The sequence below is a fragment of the Halichoerus grypus genome, chromosome X (assembly GCF_964656455.1).
Source record: "Halichoerus grypus chromosome X, mHalGry1.hap1.1, whole genome shotgun sequence".
Taxonomy (NCBI): Eukaryota; Metazoa; Chordata; class Mammalia; order Carnivora; family Phocidae; genus Halichoerus; species Halichoerus grypus.
The window spans coordinates 117261514-117288606 of record NC_135727.1 but is presented as its reverse complement, the minus strand read 5'-3'; the positions used below and the strand labels follow the sequence as shown (position 1 = coordinate 117288606).

Sequence of the window (27093 nt, the reverse complement as noted above, 5' to 3'; positions counted from 1 at the left end):
ATTCTTCCACCATTATCTTCTCTCTCCTCCAGTAAGATAAATGTATTTATTTTCACACTTTCCGTGTGTGTCCCCTATTGGGATGAGATTTGTGGAGAATTTGCTTTTCTCCCCTAACCTCCCCTGCAAATTCAAGTTACTGCTCATGCCATATTTTTAGTTCTTGACCATTATTAGGTTTTTCTTCATAGAATGTCTCTTCTATTTCTAGAATCCTTGCTTAGTACTTAAATTCAAGTTCAACATTATCACTATTGATTTATATTTATATTTAATTATATACTGGAGGGCTCATTGTTCATTGTTCACATCTATATTCTATATAATATATTTGTTCCTCTTGGATCTTTCCCTGGCTGTTACTTCGTTAGAATATTTTCTTGAATGTTTTCCTCTATGGGGCATGTGGGTGCTATATTCTCTGAATGCAAGCTCCTTGAATGCAGGGACTTTGTATTATTTACCTCTGTGTTTCTAGCACTTAAAACTGTGTCTAGCACATAACAAGCAATCAATACATGTTCATTGCTTTTGTGGTATTAGATCACTGCATACTCACATATGTCTTTCTTCTACCCTGATGATCATCTATATTGTTGCTGATATTTGATCCTTTACACATCTGCAAATATTATCTATCACCCTAAGAAGTTAATGATGTTTTGGCCAATATAGAATTCTTGGGTCACAGTCCTTTTCTGTCTTTAATCTGTAGATTTATTACACCATCTTCTGCCTCCCACTACTGCATATGAGAAGTCTAATGCCAGGATGATTCTTTTCCCTTTGTAACTTACTCTTTCTGTCTAGCAGCTTCTAAGACGTTTACCAGGTAATAGGGATATTTTTTCCCCTATCAATTGTGCATAGGATTCAGGAGCTCTTTCAGACTTCAGGCTGAAGTCCCTTTTTAACCATAGAAATCTCCCTTTCTTCGTTATGTAATTATTGCCTCTTCTCCATCTGTTCCTTTTTCCTGATTCTAGAATGATTATTGGCATATTAGTTCTCTTGGCTTTGAACTCTAATTTCTTACTCATTCCTTATGATTTCCATCATTTTGCTTTTTAATCCGTGTGAGAGATTTTTCATCTGTTTGCTTTTTCAGGTCAATAATGTATTTTCCAATCACTGTTTCTTTTAATTAGCTCTAATCTATTGATATTTTAAATTCGGAAAGCACAGTTTAAATGGCAAGAATTATTAACTTTTTCTTCTTTATTTATTGTCCTCTCATTTTTTAAAATAACGTTTTCCTCTGTCCTCCAACAATCCTAGCTCATTAGGTGATAGAACTTTAGCAGATCTGATTGGTCTGTCCCTCTCTGGTTACTGGATCCCCTTAAGTGCTAGGTTATTTTCATTTTCTATTCTCTGCTTAAGCTAAATTAAGCCTGTCTATAGTTGAATGCACAACAGTTGCTACTCCTGCACCAAGAGTGTGAAAGGAAGTGTCTATGTTCCTAGGTATCCCTAAATGCAAGTGTTAGTTTTCTTTTAGCTTCAGAAATAGAGATGAAGTTCCCTACACTTTTTCTAGTAAGATCCAGCTCCCTCTCCCCCAAACCAGGACCATACTAATGCTCTGAGTCAGGGTCTCCCCTTAATCAAGGGATGCACAGGTCCCCTCAGGCCTAGTTCTTCCATGTTCTCACCCCAGGGCTCTCTACTGCTGCTCCTCTAGCCCCCTAGAATCCCAAGAGAGCCAATAGCCTCTAACACCCCTCAGATTCCTCTGGTTTACTCATCCCAGCCAGCTGAAGGCCGAGGGAAGGAAGAGTATCAGAGATGCAGAATCCTTCCTTTTATTCTTTAAGTTTTGATAAGCAATAGCCTATGTTTTTGCAACTGGCTCACACTCTTTAAGCCCAATGTGATAAAGGTATGTGAATTAATGTATAAGAAAATATAAAATAATGGGATCTTAAAATTAGAAATAACATGGAGATCATAATAAAACGAATCTTCTCATTTGTATGGTTCTCTATGGTTTTCATGCAATTTTATACACACAGTCTCATTCAAGTTCCAGAGTAGCCCTGTATGGTAAGTATGGAAGTTATCCTCCCCATTTTACAGATGAGGGAACTATAGCTCATAAAGATTAAATAATTTACCCAAGGACACGTGGGTAATAGTGGAGCTGGACTAGCAAATAAGTCTTCTTATTTCTGGCCCAGGACACTGTACTACTGCTTGCTTGCTTGTTTGTTTGTTTCCAATTGTCTTCAGAACATGTTACATTACATGATGATTTGGGGAATCCCTGAGTTATATATTGTGACCTGTATGATATATTTTTTCAACCATTTCTACTATATTGGTATGAATAATTTTAAATGTATATAAATACTGGGACAGTGGCTATAAGGTCATAAGATTTTCTTTTGTAGTTTGAAATCTAAAAAAAGAAGAATTTGAAAATAGTTTGAAAAAGATTAATATAACTAGAATATGTAGATTATTTCCTGAAGGTAACTTTTTTGAAGGGGGACATACATTTGGACATATGAGTACTTAAATTTTTCTCTTTGTGATGTATTTTTTAACCATTCGAATTTATTTTACTATGCAATAGAATGCACTTGACCATTTCCCTACCAGGCATGATATGCCTGGTGGGTCTGGCACGTTTGTTTTGTCTTATAGTTTAGTAGTACAGAAGTAAATGAATCAATATCTGTTATAAAGACCAGACCTTTGTCCTGATCCCAGTTTTTTTCCTACTAACACTGTGTTTAAAAGTATTATCTCATACTCAGGAGTGATAATCAAAATATTTAACAACTAATATGGCCTGGTCAGTGAGCAGTCACAATATTGCCAGCTATCCACACCTGGTGTAATTGTATCAGAGTGTACTGGTGATAAATCAGCCCTGCTCACAGTTGCATGGTACCTTACACTTTGCTGGGTATTTTCATATCCATTCTCTTGTTTGATGTGGGGAGGGGAGTGGATATAGTATCGTTCCCCTTTTGTAAATTGAGGGATTCACAGCCCAAAGAAGTTAAACATAGGGCCTCTTAGAATGAAAGACTTTTGGCTCTTGGTTCAGTGTTCTTCCTTGGGTGGAAGTTTCCCTCTTTTCAAGGGAGAAAAAAGAGATAAATTTAGCCATTTTTAAAATTTTTTTTAAAAGATTTTATTTATTTATTTTTGAGAGAGAAATTGAGAGCATGCGTGAGAGCACTGGAGGGGGGCGCAGAGGGAGAAGTAGACTCCCCACTGACTGAGCAATGCAGGCGCCCAAGGTTAGCCATTTTTGATAGGACAAAAATCAGCTCCTTTGAGAGAAAACTCATAGTAGCTAGTGGGTAGAATGAGCAGTCACCATCCCCCTGGAATCTTCCTATCCAAAGCTAATGCTTCACTTCCAAGGTCCCTTGCAGGTGATGCCTGCCCTGGAAGAGTGAAACTACCTCAAGTTAGTGAGCAGATTTTTCCCAGTGGTGGAACTGACTCAGCCTCTTTTCTCCATATTCACAGGGACATTTAAGTACAAAGCCTTACTTTAAAAGTACATTCTTTTAACTGCTTGTTTTTCCCCCTCTCCTCCTTCCACAGAATGGTCTTCCCTCAGGGAACAACTCATATATTTTCAATGGTGATTTTGTAGATCGAGGAAAACATTCCATAGAGATCCTAATGATCCTGTTTGTGAGTTTTCTTGTCTACCCCAATGACCTGCACTTGAACAGAGGGAACCATGAAGATTTTATGATGAATCTGAGGTAACCTAGGCTTTTAGATTTCCTCTTTTTTCCCATACTGAAAAATACTGCCATGTTTAGTTCCTAGCAGAGAGTTAGAGGTGAGTGTAGAGAAGTAGGGATGAGGGGAATCTCAAGGGAGACCTCAGTTCTTACCTCTATTTACCACCTCAGTCTTCTACTGAGTGAGTATACGTTGCTTCCAAGTCTTCTTCCTATCTTTCTTCCAGTTCTGTCCTTACTTCTCCCTTCTATTATGTTCTTTCTTTTCCTCCCGTGCCTCCCATCACAGGCTAAATTGTTTCCTGGATGGATGTGTTAGGCAAGCTTTGGAGGTGTGGTAGGTTCTATGAGCGGGCTTAGATGAGATCATTCTGTTGCTACTCTTTTGGCTTGCCTCAGATGTTGTCTCAGAAACTAGTACTGTGTTTTTCACTGATGTGTATATTTTTTTACGACATGGTGATTGCTTCTGGCATAATTGTTCATAAACATATTTGAGAACAGCTGTAATGTAGCATTTCAACTATCTGACTCACTGGAGATTTGAGGAATAAAGATTGGTTAAATGGTTTACCCAATTTTGCTGAAAGACACAGTCGGGGATAAATGTTCCCCTTTCCCTTCTTTCTTCTTCCTTTGCCCCTCCTTTACCAGTTTGCTCTAGGGCAGTAGAAGGCATGACATGTCTCATGCTTTAGGTTCTAGGTTTTTGGGTGCCTTGATCAAAGCTCAGCAACTGATTAGTTTTGTGTTTGGGGCAGTTTCACCCCCTGGCTTGAGTACAGACTTTCAGTTCTAATTTTTCAGGTATGGAAGCAGATGCTAAGACTATGATGAAAAAAATCCCAGACTGTTATCCGAGGTCCCTTATATGTAATGTAGCTCGGTACTTTTATTTGGGCATGCCACTTATCCTTTCATTTATTCAGTTAGCCAATCATATTTATCTAGTGTCTGTGATTGTTAATGAAAGAGACATGGCCCCTGCCCTCACAGAGTTTACATCTAGCAGGGAAGACTTAGGTTGAACAGGTTTTTCAAGTATGATGAGTTTATAAAGTGGGGACCTAACTTGTCTGGGGGGGTGATAGAAGGTTCTCCCATAGAAGTATAGTATCAGCCTGAGACCTGAGGATGAATTAGGCAATTCAGAGACAGCCATGGTATTGGCTGAGAAATGGTATCCCACAGTGAGGGGACAACTTAGGCAGAGCTTGAGACAACACTTTTTATATGAAAGAACTTTAGGAGGGTAGGAGCACAGACTGAGGGACAGGATGGTCCCTAATAGGGCTGGAGACATAAGACATGGTTGGATCATGCAAAGGAATTTGGACTTTTTTCTAAGGACAACAAAAATAATCATAGAAGAGTATCATAGAATTTGTGTTTTAAATGCAGCAGGAAGAAATATTTGAATGTGGGAGGCCAATTAGGAGGTAGTTGAAGAGACAGATGATGGATTCTCACGTAGACCAAGGTAGTAGGGATGGAGATGCAAAGAAGTAGACAGATTCAAGAGGAGTTTAGGCAATGATGGTTTAAAGCCTGGTAATGTGATATGGGGGACTTGAAAGAGGAGAGAATCAAGGATAACCTCTAGGTTCCCGGCTTGAATTTGGGAGTACGTTGGCATTGTTCGCTGATACTGGGAACATGATAAGAAGAAAAGGTTGGGATGAGAGAGAATGGTAAGTTCATTTTGGGGTAAGGTGATTTGAAGTGCTTTTGATTAGGTAGTTTGTCAACGTCTAGTGCGTTGGGGTCCCTGGGTAAGGGTCGCGAAATCACCGGGACACAGGGGATGCAGAGCAAAGGCAGCACTTGCAACTGCATACTGCCGTTTATTTCTTGACATCTTTTATGCTCTTTACAATCAAAATATATTGTTACTGATTAACAATGTAAGCATTAAGATATCCCGATACTTCTTTACGCAAGAGAGGACAAAATCAAATTCGGTTGCACCGGAATAATTACATATCTTAAGTAAATCTCATTCTCTGATCAGTTCTTATGCAAAGGTACCTTATGACCCATTCCCCGAAACTACATAAAATCAAACCCTATGCAGGAATGCTGAGATCAGACAACACCCCGCATATACATTTGAAGCAGGATGTTATCTGATCATCACATCCCCGCACACGAAGCCACTCTCCTCGGTGGGCGTCACAAGGAACAATGTGCCCAAGATTACTCAAAACATCATGAGCCATTTCTCAGCTGACCGGATGCCTGAGGCATAGGCACACAACAAGGCGAGGGAGACTTTTCCCCCTCTCAGGCCTGGGCGTTCCCGACCTTACCCTGCGTGCGCCACAGCACACAAACAATTCCGGCCACAGAGGGCTCACATGCCTATGTTGGCCTCAGTAGTTGAGTGTACGTGTCCAGAGCTCAGAAATGCAGTGTGGCCTGAAGCGTTGTCCTGCAATATTGGCACATAGTACCCAAAGCCCTAGGCAAGGATGAGATTACGGAGAGAGAAAGTAAGGGGAGAAGAGGGCCTAGGACAGAATCTAAAGGAAAGCCACCATCCAAGGTTAGGCAGAGAAAAACTTGCAAAGGAGTTGTAGAATACCCAGAAAGGTACGAGGAAAACCAAGAGGGTTTATTGTCACAGAATCCAAGAGAAGAAAAGTTTTCTAGAAGGATGATGTAGTCAACCATATTTAGTGCTTCAGGGAGGGCAAGAAAGATGAGGACTTCAAGGTGTCCTTTGGATTTAACAACATAGACACCTTTGGTGAGTATAGGACTGAATTCATCTCGGAAAACATAACATTACACTGTAGAAGCCTGATGTGACATGATTTGCATGGATACCTGGAGTGAATATGCTGTGTTCTGACTTCCCTATGTTGGGCCTTAAGAACGTATATTATTATCTTTAGGCAAGAAAAGTAATAAAAAAAAATTTCCATCATTAAAGCTCCCTTCATGATTGCTATTCAGGCATGAAAATTCCTGACTCTTTCTATTAAAATCTTGAATACCATTACATGAACTATATCGGAGAGAGTATAAAGGGCCAACTTGTTGTCTTCTATCTAGGCTTTTCTTTGTCTCGGTTCAGTCTCCCCCACCAACCCCCTTCCCACGCCTTCATTCATTTACTATAAGGTTTAGGATGTCTGAGAAATACTCTCTAAATGAAAGGCATTCTCCTGCACAGCTTCCCCCAGCTGCCACTGCACACTTCGCTGACTACTTGCAGCATCTACATATCCTATACCTAGCACATACTTCTTAAGTTGCCTTGTAATTGTTTCATGAAAATTTATCTTCTTTCTCCAACTATGCTATAAGCTCCTTCCAAGTAGGGATGATGTCATTGACTGCTTTTGTTCTTTCCCATCATGCCTAGCAAAAACTTGGGTAAGTAAGAGTTTCAACTAAACCCTAGTTTCTTGAGTTCTTGACACTTGTGATAATGAGATGTCAATGGGTCCCCTTTTTGCGTGACTCACGTTAAGTAGGCGTTATCAACGTTTAATTAGTTTAAATACCACTGTTGTTGTTTTTTTTTCAGGTATGGCTTCACAAAAGAAATTTTGCATAAATATAAGGTAAGACTCGGACTTTTTTTTTTTTTTTAATGCATTCTCTTTGCTGTTTATACATAGAACTACAAAAAAAGAGCCTTTGGGAAGGGTGATGGGTAAAAATAAAAGCACAGCAGGAAGCCCTGGCCAGGGTAGAGGCCTAATTTTCTTCCTGGACCAAACCAAGCTGTTTCATTGTGACCTTTGTGTTAGTTTCAGCACAGATACAAACATATTCTATTGTTGTAAAGGTACCCAGGATTTGTTTTATGGTAAAACATGCAGATACAGAAATGACTATCTTAAAGGAAGAGATTTTTACTCCCTGAGTGAGTGTGGGTGTGGGCTCTGGATTGGTTGGTTTGCATATGAAAGGCACTCTCATCTGCATATGAAGGGCAACTCATCGACAATTTCTAGGCATTACCTAGCTCTGGGAGGAGCAATCTCTCCTCCAGGGTCAGCAAGGCACCAAGATGTCCAAGTATCAAAAATATAGAACAAACAAACAAACAAACAGAATAAAAAGACATGATTAATGCGTGCTGGTGGGTTAGTGACTCCATGCCGACTTCCTTTGCTCCTTTGCCTCGCATGAAAGCTGTTGCATTTTGTGATAAACTTGAACTTACCAAAAAAACAAAACTTACTCAAATTCTTACTTACAGATGCATGGAAAGAAAATCTTACAAATCTTAGAAGACGTCTATACCTGGCTCCCAATTGGTACAATCATTGACAATGAAATCCTGGTCATACATGGTGGGATATCAGAGTCCACAGACTTGAATTTGCTCCACCGTTTAGAAAGAAACAAAGTAAGAAATGTTTACATAAATCTTGTCGCAGAGTTTTATAAGGGGGTATATATATACCTCTTTTCATTTATTATTTTGTATTCATTTGCGTTTTAGTGGTTGTCGTAACTGCAAAAATTAGTATAAATTTTAAGAAAATCTATGATGGCAAGATAAAGAAATGAATGGGTAACTTCTAAATAAGGCAAATATATTGTTTTAACTTCGTGATGAAAGTGGAAAACGAGGAAATGTTGGCATTTCATGTAGTTCCTAAAAGTGAAAATCCTGATTTTTAAAAATTAAAATTTCGGATTAATGTTGTAGTAAAATATACATAACATAAAATTGACCACTTTAATTAACCATTTTTAAGTGTACAGTTCAGTGGTGTTAAGTACATTCACATTGTAGTGCAGCCGTCCCCGCCATCCATCTCCAGAACTTTTCATCTTCCCAAATGGAAACTCTACCCATTAAGCGACAACTCTCCCTTCTCCCCTCTCCCTAGCGCCTGGTGACCACCATGCTATTTTCTGTCTCTGAATCTGACTACTTTGGGTGCCTCATTATAGATGGAATCATACAGCAGTTTATTTCTGAGTTGCTATGACTTCTCTTATATTCCAAATGGCTCAGGGTATTTTGGGGGGAAATATTTTAAACTGAGTAATCATATTAAGTACAACAGAAGCAGAGCAAGAACGTGTATAGAACCTCTAAGGGAAGAGTCTGTGTGTGGCCTGTAAAGCTCCCGTACTTAGTGAAGGGCTCCTTTGGCTGGGCCTTGCAGAGTGACTGGAATTATCTTTGTCCTGTACCAGGGCCCAGCCAAAGGCCCAAGACCAGGGGCATAGGAGGACCAATAGCAGCTCTGGAACCAGATGATCGTATATGGTCCTAGTGAGAAACCTGAACCCTTACCCCTCAAGACTGATAGTCAACTTCCAACCAATCTAGGCAAGTAGAGTCTAGAGCTGGAATTTAATTTCATATAGACAGAAAGGTGACCCCTATTCACTTTGAGTTTCTGGAGCCCTTATACCTTTATATACATATGAAAGATAGTATTATTGCTAACTTCTTCTCATCCTGAGCCTTCTAAGCCTCAGTTTCTGCACCTGTGTATGGAAGCAAAAAATACCTACTATATTGAGTTGTTAGGAGGATTAAATAGAATTACCTAGATGAAGAAAACAGCATAGAGTAAGTTCTGAACACAAAGCTCTCTCCCTCCAACTCTCTCCTCTCTTTCCTGATACTTGGAACCGAAGTTTGAATTTTAGTCACCAAGACACCCCCTGGGGAGAAGTTTTTGGGCCAGGAGTTTTCCCAGGAAACCAAATTTCACCTCCTTTGGGGGTCATCGTTCCACCTACTCATAAGCCTGGTTTTAAAGATAGAAATTTGACTTGTGTACTCTCTGAGTCTTCTACCCCTCCTAGAGTGAGGTTGAATTGGCAGCACATACTTGTTGTATTAAATACAATTGAACTGTAGCAAAAGTAGTAGGTTTAAGCCTTTGGAACTCTACCAAATGAAATACAAAAGTAGATTTTCAAGTCCAATTTTACATCTTTCCCACTTTCTCCACTTCCCCATCCCTTAGGACCCTCTAAGTGTAGGGATGACCATGCTTCCTGGGTTATGCCTGCTGTTGTGGTAGGATTGTTAATGGCGGTGGGGAGTCGGGTTGGGGGAACTTCATGACAACCTCCTTCTAGGTTCATTAAAGGCATTTTGTAAGGTGGGTGGGTTGGTGGGGGTGTCAACGCAGAGGGACAGAGAAGGAAGATTCTATAAACTGAGATTCTAGTTTAGAATTCTTTAAACTCCCTGGCAGGGGGTGTGAGAAAGGATGGCTAGCAGGGCTCCCAGGAGAAAATGACGGTGTGGTACTTTAGGGGGGAGCTGGGCAAAGTATCCTGATCCTAAGTGGCCTTAAGAAACACGTGTTCTTCGTCAGGTTGAGGCACAGCAATAGAGACAGAGTGGCAACTGGCACTGAAGTTTCTGCATGTGGCACATGAAACATAGGGTTTGGCTAAAGTGTGACTTTGTTTTGTAGATGAAATCTGTGCTGATGCCACCAATTCCCTTAGTTGAAGACCATGATACTGACTTGAAGACAAATAAAGTAGGTGCAACTCTTATACCTCGGGAACTCAAAACAAATGGATCCCTTTCTGAGCAGTTAACAAAGCATGAATGGGAACAGGTAGGTATCAAAGTGTCCCCCAAAATGGCAGTGAAGATGCGGCATAGATGAAGTTATCCCTTAGATACATAACAAGTGACTTACCTTTATAAGCAGAGCATATTCTTCCTTCTGAACTCATCACTATACTTTTAATAGCTTCATTGCGATAGACTCCTTCATTTAAAGTATATAATTCAATGGTTTGGGTATATTCACAGTGTTGTGCAACTGTCATGACAATCTAATTTTAGGACTTTTTCATTGCCTGAAAAAGAAACTCCATACCTATTACTAGTCACTCCCCATTCTCTCCCCAACCACCCCCTCCTCCAGCCTTAGGCAACCACTAATCTACTTTTGGTCTTTATAGATTTTCCTATTCTGGACATGTTCTAGAAATGGACCCATACAATATGTGATCTTTTGTGTCTGGCTTCTTGTACTCAGCTCAATGTTTTGAGGTTCATCCATGTTGTAGGATGTATCAGTACTTTGTTTCTTTTTATTGCTAAATAATATTCTGTTGTGTGGATATACTACATTTTGTTTATTCATTCATCAGTGGGTAGACATTTGAGTTGTTTCTGCTTCTTGGCTATTATGAATAATGCTGCTGTAAACATTCACACACAAGTTTTTCTGTGGATGTATGCTTTCATTTCTCTTTGGTATATACCTAGGAGTGGAATTGCTCGGTTATAAGATAATTCTAAGTTGAACGTTTTGAGAAACTTCCAAACTGTTCTCCCGAGTGGCTGCACCATTTTACATTTCCATTACCAATGTATGAAGGTTCCAATTTCTTCACGTCCTCTCCTTTTGATTATGGCTGTCCTAGTGGGTGTGAGGTGGAATCTCATTATGGTTTTGATTTGTTGTGGTTTTGGCATTTCTCTAATCATTAATGATGTTGAGCATCTTTTCATGTGCTAATTGGCCATCTGTATGTCTTTGGAGAAATATCTGTACAGATCCTTTGCTCATTTTAAAAATTGAGTTATTTATCTTTTTATTATTGCATTGTAAGAGTTCTCCATATATTCTGGATATAAATTCCTTCTCAGATATATTATTTGCAGGTATTCTTTCCTATTCTGTGGACTATTTTTTCCCTCTCTTGATGGTATTATTTGCAGCACGAAAGTTTTTAATTTTGATGAAATCTAATATTATGGTTTTTTTCTGTTTTGCTTGTGCTTTTGGTGTTGTATCTAAGACACCATTGTCTGATCCAAAGTCATGAGGATTTATTGCTGTAGTTTCTTCTAAGAATTTTATAGATTAAGCTCTTCCATTTGGGTAATCCATTTTGAGTTAATTTTTGTGTAAGGTGGGAGGTAGAGGTCTAGCTTTAATCTTTTACATGTGGATATCCAGTGATCCCAATACCACTTGTTAAAAGGACTTTTCTCATTGAATTTTCTTGGCGCTTTTATCAAATCAACTGACCATAAATATGAAGGTTTATTTCTAGACTCTTAGTTCTACTCCCTGATCTATATGTCTATCCTTACGTCAGTACTACACAGTTTTGATGACTATACCTTTGTAGAAAGTTTTGAAAGTGGGAAGTGTGGGTTCTTTGTTTTGTTGTTCTTTTTCAAGATTGTTTTGACTGTTCTGGGTCCTTTGAATTTCCATATGAATTTTAGGGACAGCTTGTCAATTTCTACCAAGAAACAGCTGGGATTGCTTTGAATCTGTGTTCTTATTGCAATCTTAACGATATTATATCTCCAATTCCACGAACATGGAATGTCTTTCCATGTATTTACATCTTTAATTTCAACAGTGTTTTGTAATAATGTACACTGAGGCGCTTGTTTTGCTCAAGTTGAAAATAAATATTCCAAAGTACTTTCAACGCTATTGTAAAATAGAATTGTTTTTTAAATTACCTTTAGAAATATAGTTGACTTATGTATACTGATCTCATGTTGTGAACCTTGATAAGCCTGTTTATTCATTCTAATGATTTTTAGTGGATTCCTTGGGACTTTTATATACATGAGCATGTTATCTGTGAATAAAGATAATTTTGCTTCTTCCTTTCCAAGCTGTCTGCCTTTTATTTCTTTTTCTTCCTTAATTACCCTGTCTAGAACCTCTAGTACAGCGTTGAATAGAAGTGGTGAGAGTAGACTTATTCCTGATATTAGGGGAAAGCATTCAGTCTTTCACCATTAAGTGTATTAGCTGTTTGTTTGTATATTAGCTGCCCTTCATCATGAGGAGGGTCCCTTCCGTGCCTACTTTGTTGAATGTTTTTATCGTGAAAGAGTGTTGGATTTTGTCAAATGTTTTTTTTTATCTATTAAGATGATCGTGTGGGGTTTCCCTTTTATTCTATCAATATGGTGTATTACATTGATTGATTTAAACCAACCTTACATTCCTGGTATAAATCCCACTTAGTCATGGTGTGTAATCCATTTTATATGTTGCTGGCTTCAGTTTGCTAATTTTTTTAAGGATTTTACATCTGTATTCATAAGGGGTATTGTTCTGTACTTTTCTTGTGATATCTTTGGTATTAGCATAAGACTGGCCTCATAGGATGAGTTGGGAAGCATTAGCTCCTCTTCCAGTTTTTGGAGGTGTTTGTGAAGGACTGATAATAATTTTTCTTCATATGTTTGGTAGAATTCATCAGTGAAATGATCTGAGCCTGGGCTTTTCTTTGTAGGAATTTTAAAAATTACTAATTCAATCTTTTTCTTGCTATAGTTCTATTCAGATTTTGTATTTCTTCTTGAGTGGTTTTTATCTTGGTGGTCCTGATAGTTTCTCTTCCTTGGAATTTGTTCATTTCATCTAATTTATCTAATTTGTTGGCCTAAAGTTGTTTGTAATATATATATTTAAATATATATATAAAGTCAGTAGTGCTGTCACCTCTTTCATTCCTAATTTTAGTAAGTTGAGTCTCTTTTTTTCTTGGTCAGTCTCACTAAGGTTTGTTAATTTTATTGATCTTTTCAAAGAACCAATTTTTGGTTTTATTGACTTCCTTTATTATTTTCTATTCTTTCCTTCATTTATTTCTGTTCTCATCTTTATTATTTCCTTTTTCTGCTTGCTTTAGATTTAGTTTGCTCTTCTTTTTCTAGTTTCCTAAGGTGAAAGGTAATGTCATTGATTCAAGATCTCTTGCCTTTTGTAATGAAGCTATAAATTTTCCTGTAACTACTACTTTAGCTCCATCCTGTAAATTTTGTGGTGTTGTGCTTTCATTTTCATTCATCTCAAAGTATTTTCTAATTTCCCTTGTGATTTCTTCTTTAACCCATATATTATTTAGCAGCATGTTATTTAATTTCTGCATATTTGTGAATTTCTCATATTTCTTTCTCTTATTGCTTTCTACTTGAATTCAGTTTTGGTTGGAGAACATACTTTATATGATTTAAATCCTTTGAAAACATAGTGAGGCTTTTTTTATGGGTGGTGTATGGTCTATCTTGGAGAATGCTCCGTGTGCTCTTGAGAAGAAAATGTATTCCATTCCTGTTGAGTGGAGTGCTGTATCTATATATATCCATGTCTGTCTGTCTTTGAATGTATTTATCTGTCTTTGAATATATTTATAATAGTTGCTTTGAAATCTTTGTCCACTAAGTCAACATCTAATCCCCTCAAAGGCAATTTCTATTGCCTGCTTGTTTTTCCCTGTGTATTTTTTTCTTTGCATGTCTTGTAACTTTTTTGTTGAAAACTGGGCATTTTAAGTAACATATTGTAGTAACTCTAGATTGTTACTCCCATGCTCCTCTGGGGCTTGTTGTTATTTGCGTTTTCACTCATTTATTTGTTTAGGGCTTGACTAGTTCAGTGAAGTCTGTGACCTCTCAGTGTGTCGTCCCTGACTCCTGGGGGTCATTGTAGTTTTAGGTAGGCTCTCTTTGTCTCTTTCCCTGACTTCCCCTTTAAGCTTTGGCCCATCTGCCTCTCATACCCAGCTGTTAGCCTTCGCTAATTGCTAGCTGATTGGGCTATTGTTCTTAACAATGCCCTGGGGCTCACAAATAGCTCCACAATCTGATCCCATTAAAGTCAGTCTCCTTTGCAGGGGCAGGGTATGACAATCCTTGAGGCTTATTCTGGCCCTAGGAGGGCTCTTCTCATCTGCCCCTTTCCCTGATTCTGTCTGTGAAACTTCTGTCTGGTCTGCTCTTGCTGCTAGTATCGTGGAACCATCAGCCTTCTTCTAATTGCTTAGCTCTAAGAGGGCTCTATTTCTTGACTCTGTACTCTTATACCTTGACTGCTGAAAATGTTGACTAAAATGTGATTTCTGTTGTAAAATATCCTCTAATCAATGAGGAGAAAGAGAGAGCTGAGGGGATAGAGAGGGAGGGAGAAGGGGTAGTGGGAGAGAAATAGAATTCATCAATGGCTTGTGCGTCCAAAGTATTTAAAAATCAAGTAAATACAAGAGACAACTTATAGCAAGTTGGAAAGGATGCTTCCTTAAATTCTGACATCCAAATTCCAAAGACCAAAGGTTAGAACAAGCACTTCTAGGATGGTGAATAAAAAGGATGATGCCAAAGAGATTGGAGTTTCACAAAAAGAAAATTCTGGCCTCTGGAAGCCTAGATAAGTTTAGAATTCTAGAGAGATGGAGCCTTAAGAAGTGGGAGGGAGGAGACTGGGGGTCATTATTCTGTAATAAAACTTCCCACCACCCCAACAATATAGACGAGGCATCTTGCAGTCTCCATGTACATAACTAGAGCTGAGACAGGGTAAAATGGACCAGAATCTCATTCCCAATATTTTTTTTTTAAAGATTTTATTTATTTATTTATTTATTTATTTGACAGAGAGAGAGAGAGATAGCGAGAGCAGGAACACAAGCAGGAGGAGTGGGAGAGGGAGAAGCAGGCTTCCCGCTGAGCAGGGAGCCCAATGTAGGGCTCGATCCCAGGACCCTGGGATTATGACCTGAGCTGAAGGCAGACACTTAACGACTGAGCCACCCAGGCACCCCTCATTCCCAATATTTTAATAATTTCAGTTGTACACTTAGTTTTCTTCTCTCAGTTGCTGGTACAAAGTGGGTATGCATACTTTAGTTAGCTAGAGTTGAAATTTCCAGATAAAAACAGATTTCATACTTTATTTCTCAATAGCTATGAGCTATGTTATAATAAAGGTCATAGGCTCTTTATTTGTCCCCTACTCACAGAAGTGCATAATTCTTGGCTGAGTGCTATAATTTAAGTTTTATCTTATGTTCACAGAGATGTGGGGGATATATGTACTCATAGCTACGTCACTGTATAGAGACAAGCGTGATACCCTTCCTTTAGGACGGACTTGCAACAAGAAGACCAGAGAGGTTTATTATTTATTTCCTGAGTGACTCCCTTCTCTTAATTCGTCCATTTAATAAGTATTTATTGAACACCTGCTATGTGTCAGTCACTGTTCTAGGCTTTTGAGAATGTCAGTGACCAAAGATCTACTACCTCATGAAGCTTACATTCTAGGGGGAGGAGTTAAATAATAATATCACAAAAAGCAAGTAAATTATATAATATGCTAAGTGAGAGGTTCTATGGAAAAAAAATTAAAACTAGAACAAGATTAGGAGTATCAGGAGAACTGGAGGTAGAGGACAGAGTTGTAATTTTAAATAGGGTAGTCGGCCTCATTGTGCAGGCTCCCAAGAGTGAAACGGCTTGGTCGCAGTCACTTGGCTAGTCACTGCGCGATAGAGCAGGATGTGATTCCAGGTCTGCCTTTAATGCCCATGCTCCTTTTCCGAAGGGAAAGATGACTTCAAAGTGATAGGAGGTCTCAAGAAGGAAATGAACTGCTCTAGTGTGTCCTCATCCAGTGAGACAATGGGTAAACAAGGAGTAGGCATCTGAAGCAGTTTAGGTATTGCTGGAAGGTTTGGGTTGAGCACAGCTTTTAAAACGACATGTTCAAAAGCTGGAAGGAGGACACATCACCAAGGGAAAATACAAAAGAATAGCGAATCTATAGTATTAGTGTCTTAGAAGAGAAGCATTTAGGTACACCTTTCAGAGCTATTAACTCTCCCCCAAAGCATACTTTTGGGAACTGGATTATTTAGAGCTGCAGACAAGCACAGGGCACTTCTTGCTGGATTTATTCTGGATTTAGGAGGTTTAAAGGCTGAGACACAGATAGATTTTTGTTGACCAGGCCCTATAAAAACTGTCATTCAGTAAAACTTTTCCAATTTTTGGTTTGAAAATTTTCAGGAAGGAATGTTGTAAATAACTGTTCTTTCATGCACTTACCACTCCCAAGGCCCTTGCATTTCAGAGGAGAGGATGTTGGAAGGAAAGAGACTGTCTCTGCTGAGGAATTTGTTTTACCAACAAAGGGCCTCAGGATCAAATCTGTATTATAGCCACAGTCTGGGTAAACCGAGTCAAGTGAATGAGTTCTAGACAGAAAAAAGAAATGCAAACTTACGGAATGGATAATTCTGAAGACATTCATTTCTATAAAACTCATACCCCCTTTGACTTTGAGTCAAAGAAAAATGAATGTTAGATTTATCTTTCTCATTTCATTGATGAGCCAACTAAAGCTCAAATAGGTTAAATGATTTGCCCAAGGTGACACAGGTGACGCTTGAGGAACTAACTCCTTGGTCAGTGCTTTTTCTAGTTCAACAGAGTCCACTGTATACACTGAATTTGTGTAAATTTCAACGTCACGTATGCGACAAAAAGGAGAAAAGTATGTAAAATTTTATTTTCACGAAGGTTATTTATCCCATGATACATTATCACATATATAAAATATTCACACACCCGTATTATTGTATAGGAATGGATATACAAATCATGTATAGTGTGCATTGAGGGTCATTTAAGAGGTGTTCCGGGGGTAATTTTGGCTATAAATGACTTGCATTTCATGTGAGAATTTAAAACTTAATCCCCTCCTTATAAAACACAATTCCTTGTGTTCTGTGTTTCTGCCTTCATTACACTAAAGGTCAAATCAGGACCCCCAAACATGAATTCATGGTGTAAGAGCCAGATATGATAAGGCAAGTGTTTGTTTTATCATAAACACCAGCAAGGCAAATGGGCTCCACTGTATTTATTGGTAGGGTAGGATTGTGCCAATGAGGGAGTGAGGTAGGGGAAAAAGGAGAATCCTGGTCTGAATCTACTTTGGGTGGTTTTAACTCTCACTGCAGTCAATCATCAGAAATTCCCTAAGTGTCTGGTTCGTGCCTGATGGAGGGTTGTTATAGGCTCTGACCAAGTGCTTTTCATTCCAGAGTTCTCCTACCAGTTCTCTTCTTCTCTTCACCTCACTGTCTTCTTCCTCACTTATTTCTAGCTCCCCTTCGAAACCAAATCTATAAATCGGTGTACAGTGCAGTTTACTGGGACAACCACTTCTGGTTCTCTTGTTAAGACCTGACTTGGACTCGCTTGAGTAACTGCAGAACTTAAAATGTGTGCTCCTTCAAGCCTGCAGAACAAAAACGTGGAAAAGACAGACTCTTAGAATCATAGTCTCTTGGAACTTTGAGATACTTTACAAGTAACCAGGCCCAAACCCCTGATTTTAAAGATCTGGAAACAGAGACCCAGAGAGTTTTCTCGAGGCCGTACAGCTTTAGTGACAAAGCTAGTTTTTCTCACTACTGCTTAAACTCCTGTAGGAGTTTAGATAAAGAAACATTATATGTAGATCAGAACAATGAAAAATATTCTTAGAAACTTGGATCTTCAGTCTTGGACATCATGGAGGCTGCATTTTCCTCTTTCAGCCCCAAAAGGAAATGTTATGCTAATAAAATACTTGTGGATTTAGGAGGACACATTGTGGGAACCAGTTATTGGAACTGAGAATGTTCTTATCAATGGGACAGAAAGGGAAGGAGATGACTTAGGAAGTATTCCTGGATGAACACTTGTCTGTATTTGTGGTGGGAAAAAGTCTTCCTCATGCTATCTGCTCTACGGGAGAAAAACCAGGGCCGAAGCCACAGCTGGGAGACCTACCTTGTCTCTTTGAACATATTAAGAACCTCTAATGTGTGTTCATTGTGGGGAGCTGCTTTCTTCTTGGAACATGACAATGAAGTTCTTTTAAGAGAAAAGACCTTGAGGGGCACCTGGGTGGCTCAGTCGGTTAAGGGTCTGCCTTCGGCTCAGGTCATGATCCCAGGGTCCTGGGCTCGAGCCCTGCATCGGGCTCCTTGCTCTGCGGGGAGCCTGCTTCTCCCTCTCTGCTGCTGCCTTCCTCCCCACACCCCCCCCCCCCGTGCTTGTGCTCTCTCACTCTCACTCTCTCAAATAAATAAATAACAATTTTTTAAAAGAGAGAGAGAAAAGACCTTGGTAGATTCAGCAATTGTGAAACAATCATGATGAGATTTTTAAAGACAAACAAAAGCAAGGGCTGATTCTTCATGATTATGAAGTATGGCTGCACTGGTTATTGGGGATGAGCAGAAAGGGACCACAGTGGCTATGGGCATTACAATTAGTGTGGAAAAGATTCATGGAGGAGATGAGTCTGAAACAAGTTTGAAGGAGGAATGAGAAACAGACTCTGGGATAACTTGGGTTGATATTTCTGGCAAATAAGTTGGAATCTAGAAAGATAGACTCTCGCTTATAACTAACTAGTGGCCTAATCTGGTTTGTTGTTTAAAGGTTATCGATATTCTGTGGAGTGATCCCAGAGGCAAGAGAGGCTGTTACCCAAACACAAGTCGAGGAGGGGGCTGCTATTTTGGACCAGATATTACCTCCAAGGTTCTTAATAAATACCAGTTGAAGATGCTCATTAGGTCTCATGAATGTAAGCCCGAAGGGTATGAAATCTGCCACGATGGGAAGGTAAGCTAACATTGTTGGTGACATCATCACACACATCCTTGCCCCAAACACTCTTTCATCACAGGATGCATCTTACCTAGAGGCCCATGGGAAGGTGTCTTCCCCAGGACCAAAACAGGAGGCCATGCTTTGGTAGACAGAAACAGGAGACTACAGAGTTCACACAGGTTGTTTGAAGGGGCCCCACTGTGCCTCACCCTAAGAGATATTTGGCTTATTTCCCTGATCTTCCTGAATCCCAGAGATAGAAATTCTGACGTGTAGCTCTAAGTACACCCACAGACAGGCTTCCTTCTTTACTAATCGAAAGGCAACTCTCCGGTCCAGCGCGGTTAAGAATGTACTTACCCTCACAGAGCACGTCAAAGGCAGCAACGGATCCAGGTCGCTCTCTTTCACCTTTTGTACTTGCCCTGTGCGGAACAGAGCCGCAGAAGCCACGTCCCTTCTACTCACTGAGTAGGTGAGCTCTAGCGAGCCACCTGCTGTGGTCAGTTTAGCCGCAGCCGCTGGAATGGAGTGTGTTGTGCTCCTTCACGGGTGTCTGGTAAGGCCGGAAGAGGGCTGAGGAACTGGTTTCTTGTTCCAAGCTGTCTTGGGATGTCCCTTGTCTACCAGAGAATAACAATAAATAAAACACAATACCAAATCATGTGGCATCTGTTTCTATTTCAAGACTTCCGCTTTTCTTAACTCCATTAGTTCACTTTCGGCTCCTGCTAATGTTGTGAGATAGTGAAGGCAAGGATTATTTAAGGTTTCTTTGTACTGAGAAAACAGAGAGAAAATAGCTTGTCTGAAGTAGCAGGCTGATGAGGGCAGAACTGGGCCCGAGCCAGGTTGCCTGTCAAGGACAAGGGTTACCCTGCCATCCCCCACCATGGCCCCAAGGCTGGTTCCTTCCCAGCAGAGTGGTCCTGGCCACTCTGTATTCTGGCCACTATTTTCTCTGCCCTTAAAGGACTGGTTTTGTAGAGGGCCCCAAGCCCTCTACATCAGGCAGCTTTAAGCAAAAGAAAAAGACTGAGAGTAGAGGAGTTTTATTTTGAACGCTCAAATATCACAAGGAAAGAAAACAAAGGCTTTACCCGCTTGGAAAATTAGAATTTGCAAAACCAAGCGTTAAGTAGAATTCTAAGACACGGAACTGAAATTGTACACAGGATTGCAAGGCTGTGCACTATGGGGATGACTGGCTGGAAGTTAGTGTTCCCGGGGACACTGATTTCAAAGCCTTGTTGCTCTCCAGTGGAATCACAGAAAATCCTGTCAGACTTGGATAATTTGGATGGATTTGGAACTTTGTTTGATTTTTGCTTTTTTAGGAATTGAGCTATTTCTGCTTTTATTGAAGGACCTTTTGAGAACTAACTCTATGTGAACCTGGCCCTCTTTTTCTTTAATCAGGTTGTTACTGTATTTTCTGCTTCTAATTATTATGAAGAAGGCAGCAATCGAGGAGCTTACATCAAACTGTGTTGTGATATGACCCCTCGATTTTTCCAGTACCAAGTAACTAGGACAACGTGCTCGAGGCCTCTTTACCAAAGGTGTGTATGCTCTAAGGAGAATTCTGAGCGCTGGTACTGGTGACCAAGTAGAAACAGTCCAGAGTGACTAAGAGCGGCCACGAGAGTGAAGACAACTACTTACTGGTTACTCATTGGTATAAACACCATAGAATTAGTTCCAGACACCAAGTGGTGAATGCATTCATATTTGAAACCAAGAGGAGCAATTTTCAATTCATATGTCTCTTTAAACGGGTAAAGCAATCAGTGTCCACGAGCAGCCTCTAATTGAATGTAAAGAAAAGACGGTCCCCACATCCACCCAGTCCCACACCCAACAGCCCTCCCTGTCCCCCAAACAGCCCTGTGTGCTCTTGCCTCTTGGTCTCTTCTCTACCCAGAAGTGTATAATGACAAGAGTTGAGTGTCCCTCCATGTGATGGCATCCATAGCTTATCTTCCTTTTCTCCATTCAACGTGATCTTTTAAAGAAGTTTTCATTATAAAATGAGTATGTTTGTTGTTAACAAGTGAGACCAAACAAAGATGTATACAGAAAATGCTAATGATCTTCTCTCCCTCTCCTTCTTAATAATCCTTTTCCCCAGAGGCAACTGAAATTGATAGCCTAGAGTGCACATTTCTTCCCTCTTCTTGCTCCTACAAAAATAGACAATCCATTATATTCATCGAATTTAAAAATTTTTTGAGCACCTACTATGTATCACACACTGTTCTAGGCACAGGCGATATGGCAATGAACAAAACAGACAAAAGTCCTTTCCCTCATCAGATGCAGATCCCGGGGGAGGAGAAAGGCAGTCAGCAACATACGTACATTTTTTTTTTTTTTTTACAAAGGTAGAATAACACAGCACACTCTATTCTACAACTGACCTTTTCTCTAAAGATGGTATCATGAACATTACTCCAAGTTAATACACATAGACCTAACTCAATCTTTCTAGTAGATGTGCCATAACAACTATGGAGTGACTAAATCTTATTCAATTGATGGCCATCCAGATTGGTTCCAGGGTTTTGCACTTAAAAGCAAAGCTATATATAACAAACACTTCTCTGTGTGTGTGTGTATACATACATACATACACACGCATGCATACACACATACGTACATACACACGGGCATACACACAGCCTGTGTGTATGTATTTAAGATTTAGTGCTTTTTTTTTACATAAAATTTCAAAATGTGGAATTTATGGATTTATGGTTTAAAATTTTGCTAGATACTCCAAAAGAGTTTTAACGATTAACAATCTGAAAAACAACATACCGATTTTTCCACATCCTCATTAGTCTTAGATATTATCACACTTCTTAATTTTTGCCAAGCTGATGGATGAAAACGGTAAATTTCGTTGTTTTAATTAGCACTTTTTAGATAGCTGAGTTTGCCCATCTTATGTTTTTGGACACTGCATTTTTTTCTTCTTGGCATTTCCTATTTATATTATTCCCCCATTTTATATTGGGTTGTTTGTCATTTTCTGATCAGTCTTTAGGAGTTCTTTGCAAATGAGGGACAGAGGATTTTTACAGTTACATTGCATATATTTTGTTGGAATCAAAATGTTGGTGTCTTCATTTTGCTTTAGTTCTATGAAATCACATTTATATATATAATTTCATTATATCTTTTGGATTTTCATCTTTGTTAGAAAAATGTCTCCACAGCAAGTTTATATTATATTGTATTTTATTATATTAGTAAGTTAATCTCAATTTATTTTAACAGCTTTGTTGAGACATAATTCACATACCATAAAGGTGACCAATTTAAAATATACAATTCACCGATAGTATATTTACAGAGTTGTGCAACCATTGCCATAATCAGTTTGTAAACATTTTTGCCATCCTAAAAAGACAACTTGAACCCATTAGCAGTCACCAGTCACTTCCCCCTATCACAACTCTAGGCAACCAGTAGTCTGCTTTCTGTTTCTATAAATTTACCTATTCTGGACATTTCGTGTAAATGGGATCACACAATATGTGGTCTTCTGTGACTGGCTTCTTTCACTTAGGACAGTGTTTTTGAGGTTCATTCACGTTGTAACATGTATGAATGTGTCATTCCTTTTTATGGCTGAATAATATTCCATTATATGAATAGACCACATTTTCCTTTTTTTTTAATTAAAAAATTTTTTTAAGTTTTTAATTCCAGTACAGTGAACACATAGTATTACATTAGCTTCAGGTGTACAATATAGTGATTTAACAATTCCATACATCATCCTGTGCTCATCACAAGTGCACACCTTACTCCCCATCACCTCTTTCATCCATCCCCCCACCTACCTTCCCTCTGGTAACCATCACTTTGTTCTCTATAGTTAAGGGTCTCTTTCTTGGTTTGCCTCTCTCTCTCTCTCCTTTTGCTCATTTGTTTTGTTCCTTAAATTTCACATATGAGTGAAATCATACGGTATTTGTCTTTCTCTGACTGACTTACTTCACTTAGCATAGTACTCTCTAGCTCCATCCATGTCATTGCAAATGGCAAGATTTCATTCTTTTTGATGGCTGAGCAATATTCCATTGTATATATGCCACTATTCTTTATCTATTCATCATTTGATGGACACTTGTGTTGCTTCCATTATCTTGGCTATTGTAAATAATGCTGCTATAAACGTAGGGGTGCATGTATCCCTTTGAATTAGGATTCTTGTATTCTTTGGGTAAATACCTGGTAAGTGTGATTGCTGGATTAAAGGTATTTCTATTTTTAACTTTTTGAGGACCCTCCATACTGTTTTCCACAGTGGCTGCACCAATTTGCCTTCCCACCAACAGTGCAAGAGGGTTCCCGTTTCTCCACATCCTCGCCAACACCTGTTGCTTCCTGTGTTGTTGATTTTAGCCATTTCTGACAAGTGTGAGGTGATATCTCATTGTGGTTTTGATTTGCATTTCCCTGATGGTAAGTGATGATGAGCATCCTTTCATGTATCTGTTGGCCATCTGTATGTCTTCTTTGGAGAAATGTCTGTTCTTGTCTTCTGCCCATTTTTAAATTGGATTATTTGTTTTTTGGATGTTGAGTTTGATACATTCTTTATATGTTTTGGATACTAACCCATTGTCGGATATGTCATTTGCAAATATCTTCTCCCATTCCGCAGGTTGCCTTTTAGTTTTGTTGACTGTTCCCTTTGCTGTGCAGAAGCTTTTTATTTTGATGTAGTCCCAATTGTTTATTTTTGCTTTTGTGCCCCTTGCCTCAGAGGACCTATCTAGAAAAAGTTGCTATGGCCAGTGCCAGAGAGGTTCCTGCCTGTGCTCTCTTCTAGGATGTTTATGGTTTCAAGTCTCACATTTAGGTCTTTATTCCATTTTGAGTTTATTTTTGTGTATGGTGTAAGAAAGTGGTTTCATTCCTTGCATGTAGCTGTCCAGTTTTCCCAACAACATTTGTTGAAGAGACTGTCTTTTCCTCATTGCATATACTTTCCTGCTTTGTCGAAGATTAAGTGACCATATAATTGTGAGTTTATTTCTGGGTTTTCTGTTCCGTTCTATTGATCTATGTGTCTATTTTTGTGCCAGTAACATATTGTTTTGATTACTACAGCTTTGTAAAATAACAAGTCTGGAATTGTGATAACTCCAGTTTTATTTTTATTTTTCAAGATTGCTTTGGCTTGAATAGTTCACATTTTCTTTGACCATTCATCAGACCATCGATGGAAATTTGGGTTTTTTCCACTTTTTGGCTATTATGAATGATAATGTTTTGAACATCAGTGGACAGATTTTCTGCATACATATGTTTTCATTTCTCTTGGGTATATACCTGAAAGTGGAATTGTTGGATTATATGGTAACTCTGTTTTTAACATTTTGAATAACTTGTTAGCTTTTTTTCCCAAGGGTCTGCATGATTTTACATTCCCACCAGCAGTGTATGAGGATTCCAGTTTTCCCACATCCTTGCCAACCCTTATTATGATCTTTTTTATTGTAGCCACCTTAGTGAATGTGAAATAGAATCTCATTGTGGTTTTGATTTGCATTTTTCTAATGACCAGTGATATTGAGGACCTTTGTATGTGTTTATTGAACATTTGCTTATCTTCTTTGGAGAAATGTCTATATCAGATCATTTTTCAATTTTTTAAAAAAGATTTTATTCGTTTATTTGAGAAAGAGAACAAGCAGGGGGAGGGGCAGAAGGAGAGGGAGAAGTAGACACACACCCCCCCCCCCAGCAGGGAACCTGATGTGGGGCTCGATCCCAGGACCCTGGGATGATGACCCAAGCCGTAGGCAGACACTCAACCAACTGAGCCACCGAGTTGCCCCTCCTTTTTCAATTTTTAATTGAGTTCTTACTCTTTTTATTAGGGTGTTGTAAGAATTTTTTATCTATCCTATATACACATCACTTATTAGATAAATGATTTGCAGATAGTCTCTCTCATTCTGTGGGATATCTTTTCCCTTTCTTGATGGTATTATTTGTAGCACAAAAATTTTTAATTTTGATGAAATCCAATCTCTCTCTCTCTCTCTCTTTGGCTTGTGCTTTTGGTGTTGTATGTAAGAAGCCATCGCCTAACCCAAAGGTATGAGGATTTATTCCTATATTGTCTTCTAAGAATTTTATAGATTAAGCTCTTACATTTGGGTATCTGATCCATTTTGAGTTAATCTTTGTGTATGGTATGAGGTAGGGCTCTAACTTTATTCTTTTACATGTGGCTATCCAGTTGTCCAGTGCCATCAGTTGGAAAGATTATTCTTCTCCCATTTAATTAATTGTCTTGGCACATTTGTCAAAAGTCAATTGACCATAAAGGTATGGGTTTATTTCTGGACTTTAAATTGTATTCCATTGATTTGTATGTCTATCCTAATGCAAGTAACACACTGTCCTGATTACTACAGCTTTGTAGTAAGTTTTGAAACTGGGAAATGTGAGTTGAACTTTGTTCTTGTTTTTTAAGATTGTTTCAGTTATTCTGGCATCCTGGCATTTCCATATGAATTTTAGAATCAGCTTGTCAACTTCTACAAAAATGCCAACTGGGATTTTGATAGGGATTATTTTGAATCTATAGATATATTTGGTGGTCATTGCCATTTTATTTTTACTTTTAAAAGACTTTATTTATTTATTTATTTGGAGGAGGGGGAGAGGGAGAGAGAGAATCTTAAAAAGACTCCCCACTGAGCACAGAGCCCAATATGGGGCTCAGTCTCTCAACCCTTAGATCATGACCCTGAGATCAAGACCTGAGCTGAAACCAAGAGTCAGACGCTTAACCGACTGAGCCACCCAGGTGCCCCTGTTTATTGCCATTTTAACAATATTAGGTCTTCGAGTCCATGAACATGGAATATTGTTCTATTTATTTAGATCTTTAATTTCCTTGAACAGAGTTTTGGTTTCTCAGTGTAAAAATCTTGAATTTATTTTGTTAAATTCATTTCTGAGTATTTTATTCTTTTTGGTGTTATAGTAAGTAGAATTGCTTTCTTAATTTACATTTTTGGATTGTTCATTTCAAGTGTATAAAAATACAATTGATTTTTGTATATTGTGCAATCTTGATTAACTTGTTTATTCTAATAGTTTTTAGTAGGTTCCTTGGGATTATTTATATACAAGATCATATTATTTCTGAGTGAAAATAGTTTTACTTCTTTTCCAATCTGGATGCCTTTTACTTCTTTTTCTTGTTTAATTGTCCTGGCTAGACCCTCTAGACTAATGTTGACTAGAAGTGGTGAGAGCAGATATCCTTGTTTTGTTCCCGTTCTTGAGGGGGACACATTCAGTCTTTCACCATTAAGTATATCAGCCATGTGTTTTATGTAGATGCCTCTCATCAGAGTGAGGAAGTTCCCTTCTATGCTGAATTTGTTGAGTGTTTTTATCATGAAAGAGTGTTAGAGTTTGTCAAATGCTTTTTCTGTATCTACTGAGAAGATCATGTGGTTTTTGTTCTTTTCTTTTTGTTAATATGGTGTGTTACATTTGTTTATTTCAGATATTAAACAAACCTTGCATTCCTGGGATAAATTCCACTTGTTCATGGTATATAATCCCTTTTATATATTGCTGGATGCAGTTTGCTAGTATTTTGTTGAGGATTTTCCACCTATATTCATTTTTTTTCAAATTAAAAAAAAAGTTTTTTCAAGTAATCTTGATGCTCAACATGGGACTTGAACTCACAACCCTGAAATCAAGAGTCGTATGCTGTACTGACTGAGCCAGCCAGATGCCCCTCCATCTATATTTATAAGAGATATTGTAGTGATGTGTAGTTTTCTTGTGATCTTTGGTTTTGGTTTGAGGATAAAATACTGGCTTCATATAATAAGATGGGTAGTATGCCCACCTCTTCTATTTTTTGGAAGAGTTTGTGAATGATTGGTATTAATTCTTCTTTAAATGTTTGGTAGACTTCACCAGGGAAGCCATCTC

At 38.7% G+C, this 27093-nt stretch overlaps 1 protein-coding gene across 1 annotated transcript in view; it reads left to right on the top strand.

Moving 5' to 3' along the window:
- Positions 1-27093, top strand: part of PPEF1 (protein phosphatase with EF-hand domain 1) — a 114214-nt gene that overhangs the window by 71594 nt on the left and 15527 nt on the right. Inside the window, exons 10-15 of the mRNA XM_078063946.1 lie at positions 3568-3734; positions 7252-7288; positions 7933-8082; positions 10130-10279; positions 18931-19116; positions 20524-20666. Coding sequence (XP_077920072.1) covers positions 3568-3734; positions 7252-7288; positions 7933-8082; positions 10130-10279; positions 18931-19116; positions 20524-20666 — 833 coding nt within the window. The remainder of the gene's footprint in view (positions 1-3567; positions 3735-7251; positions 7289-7932; positions 8083-10129; positions 10280-18930; positions 19117-20523; positions 20667-27093) is intronic.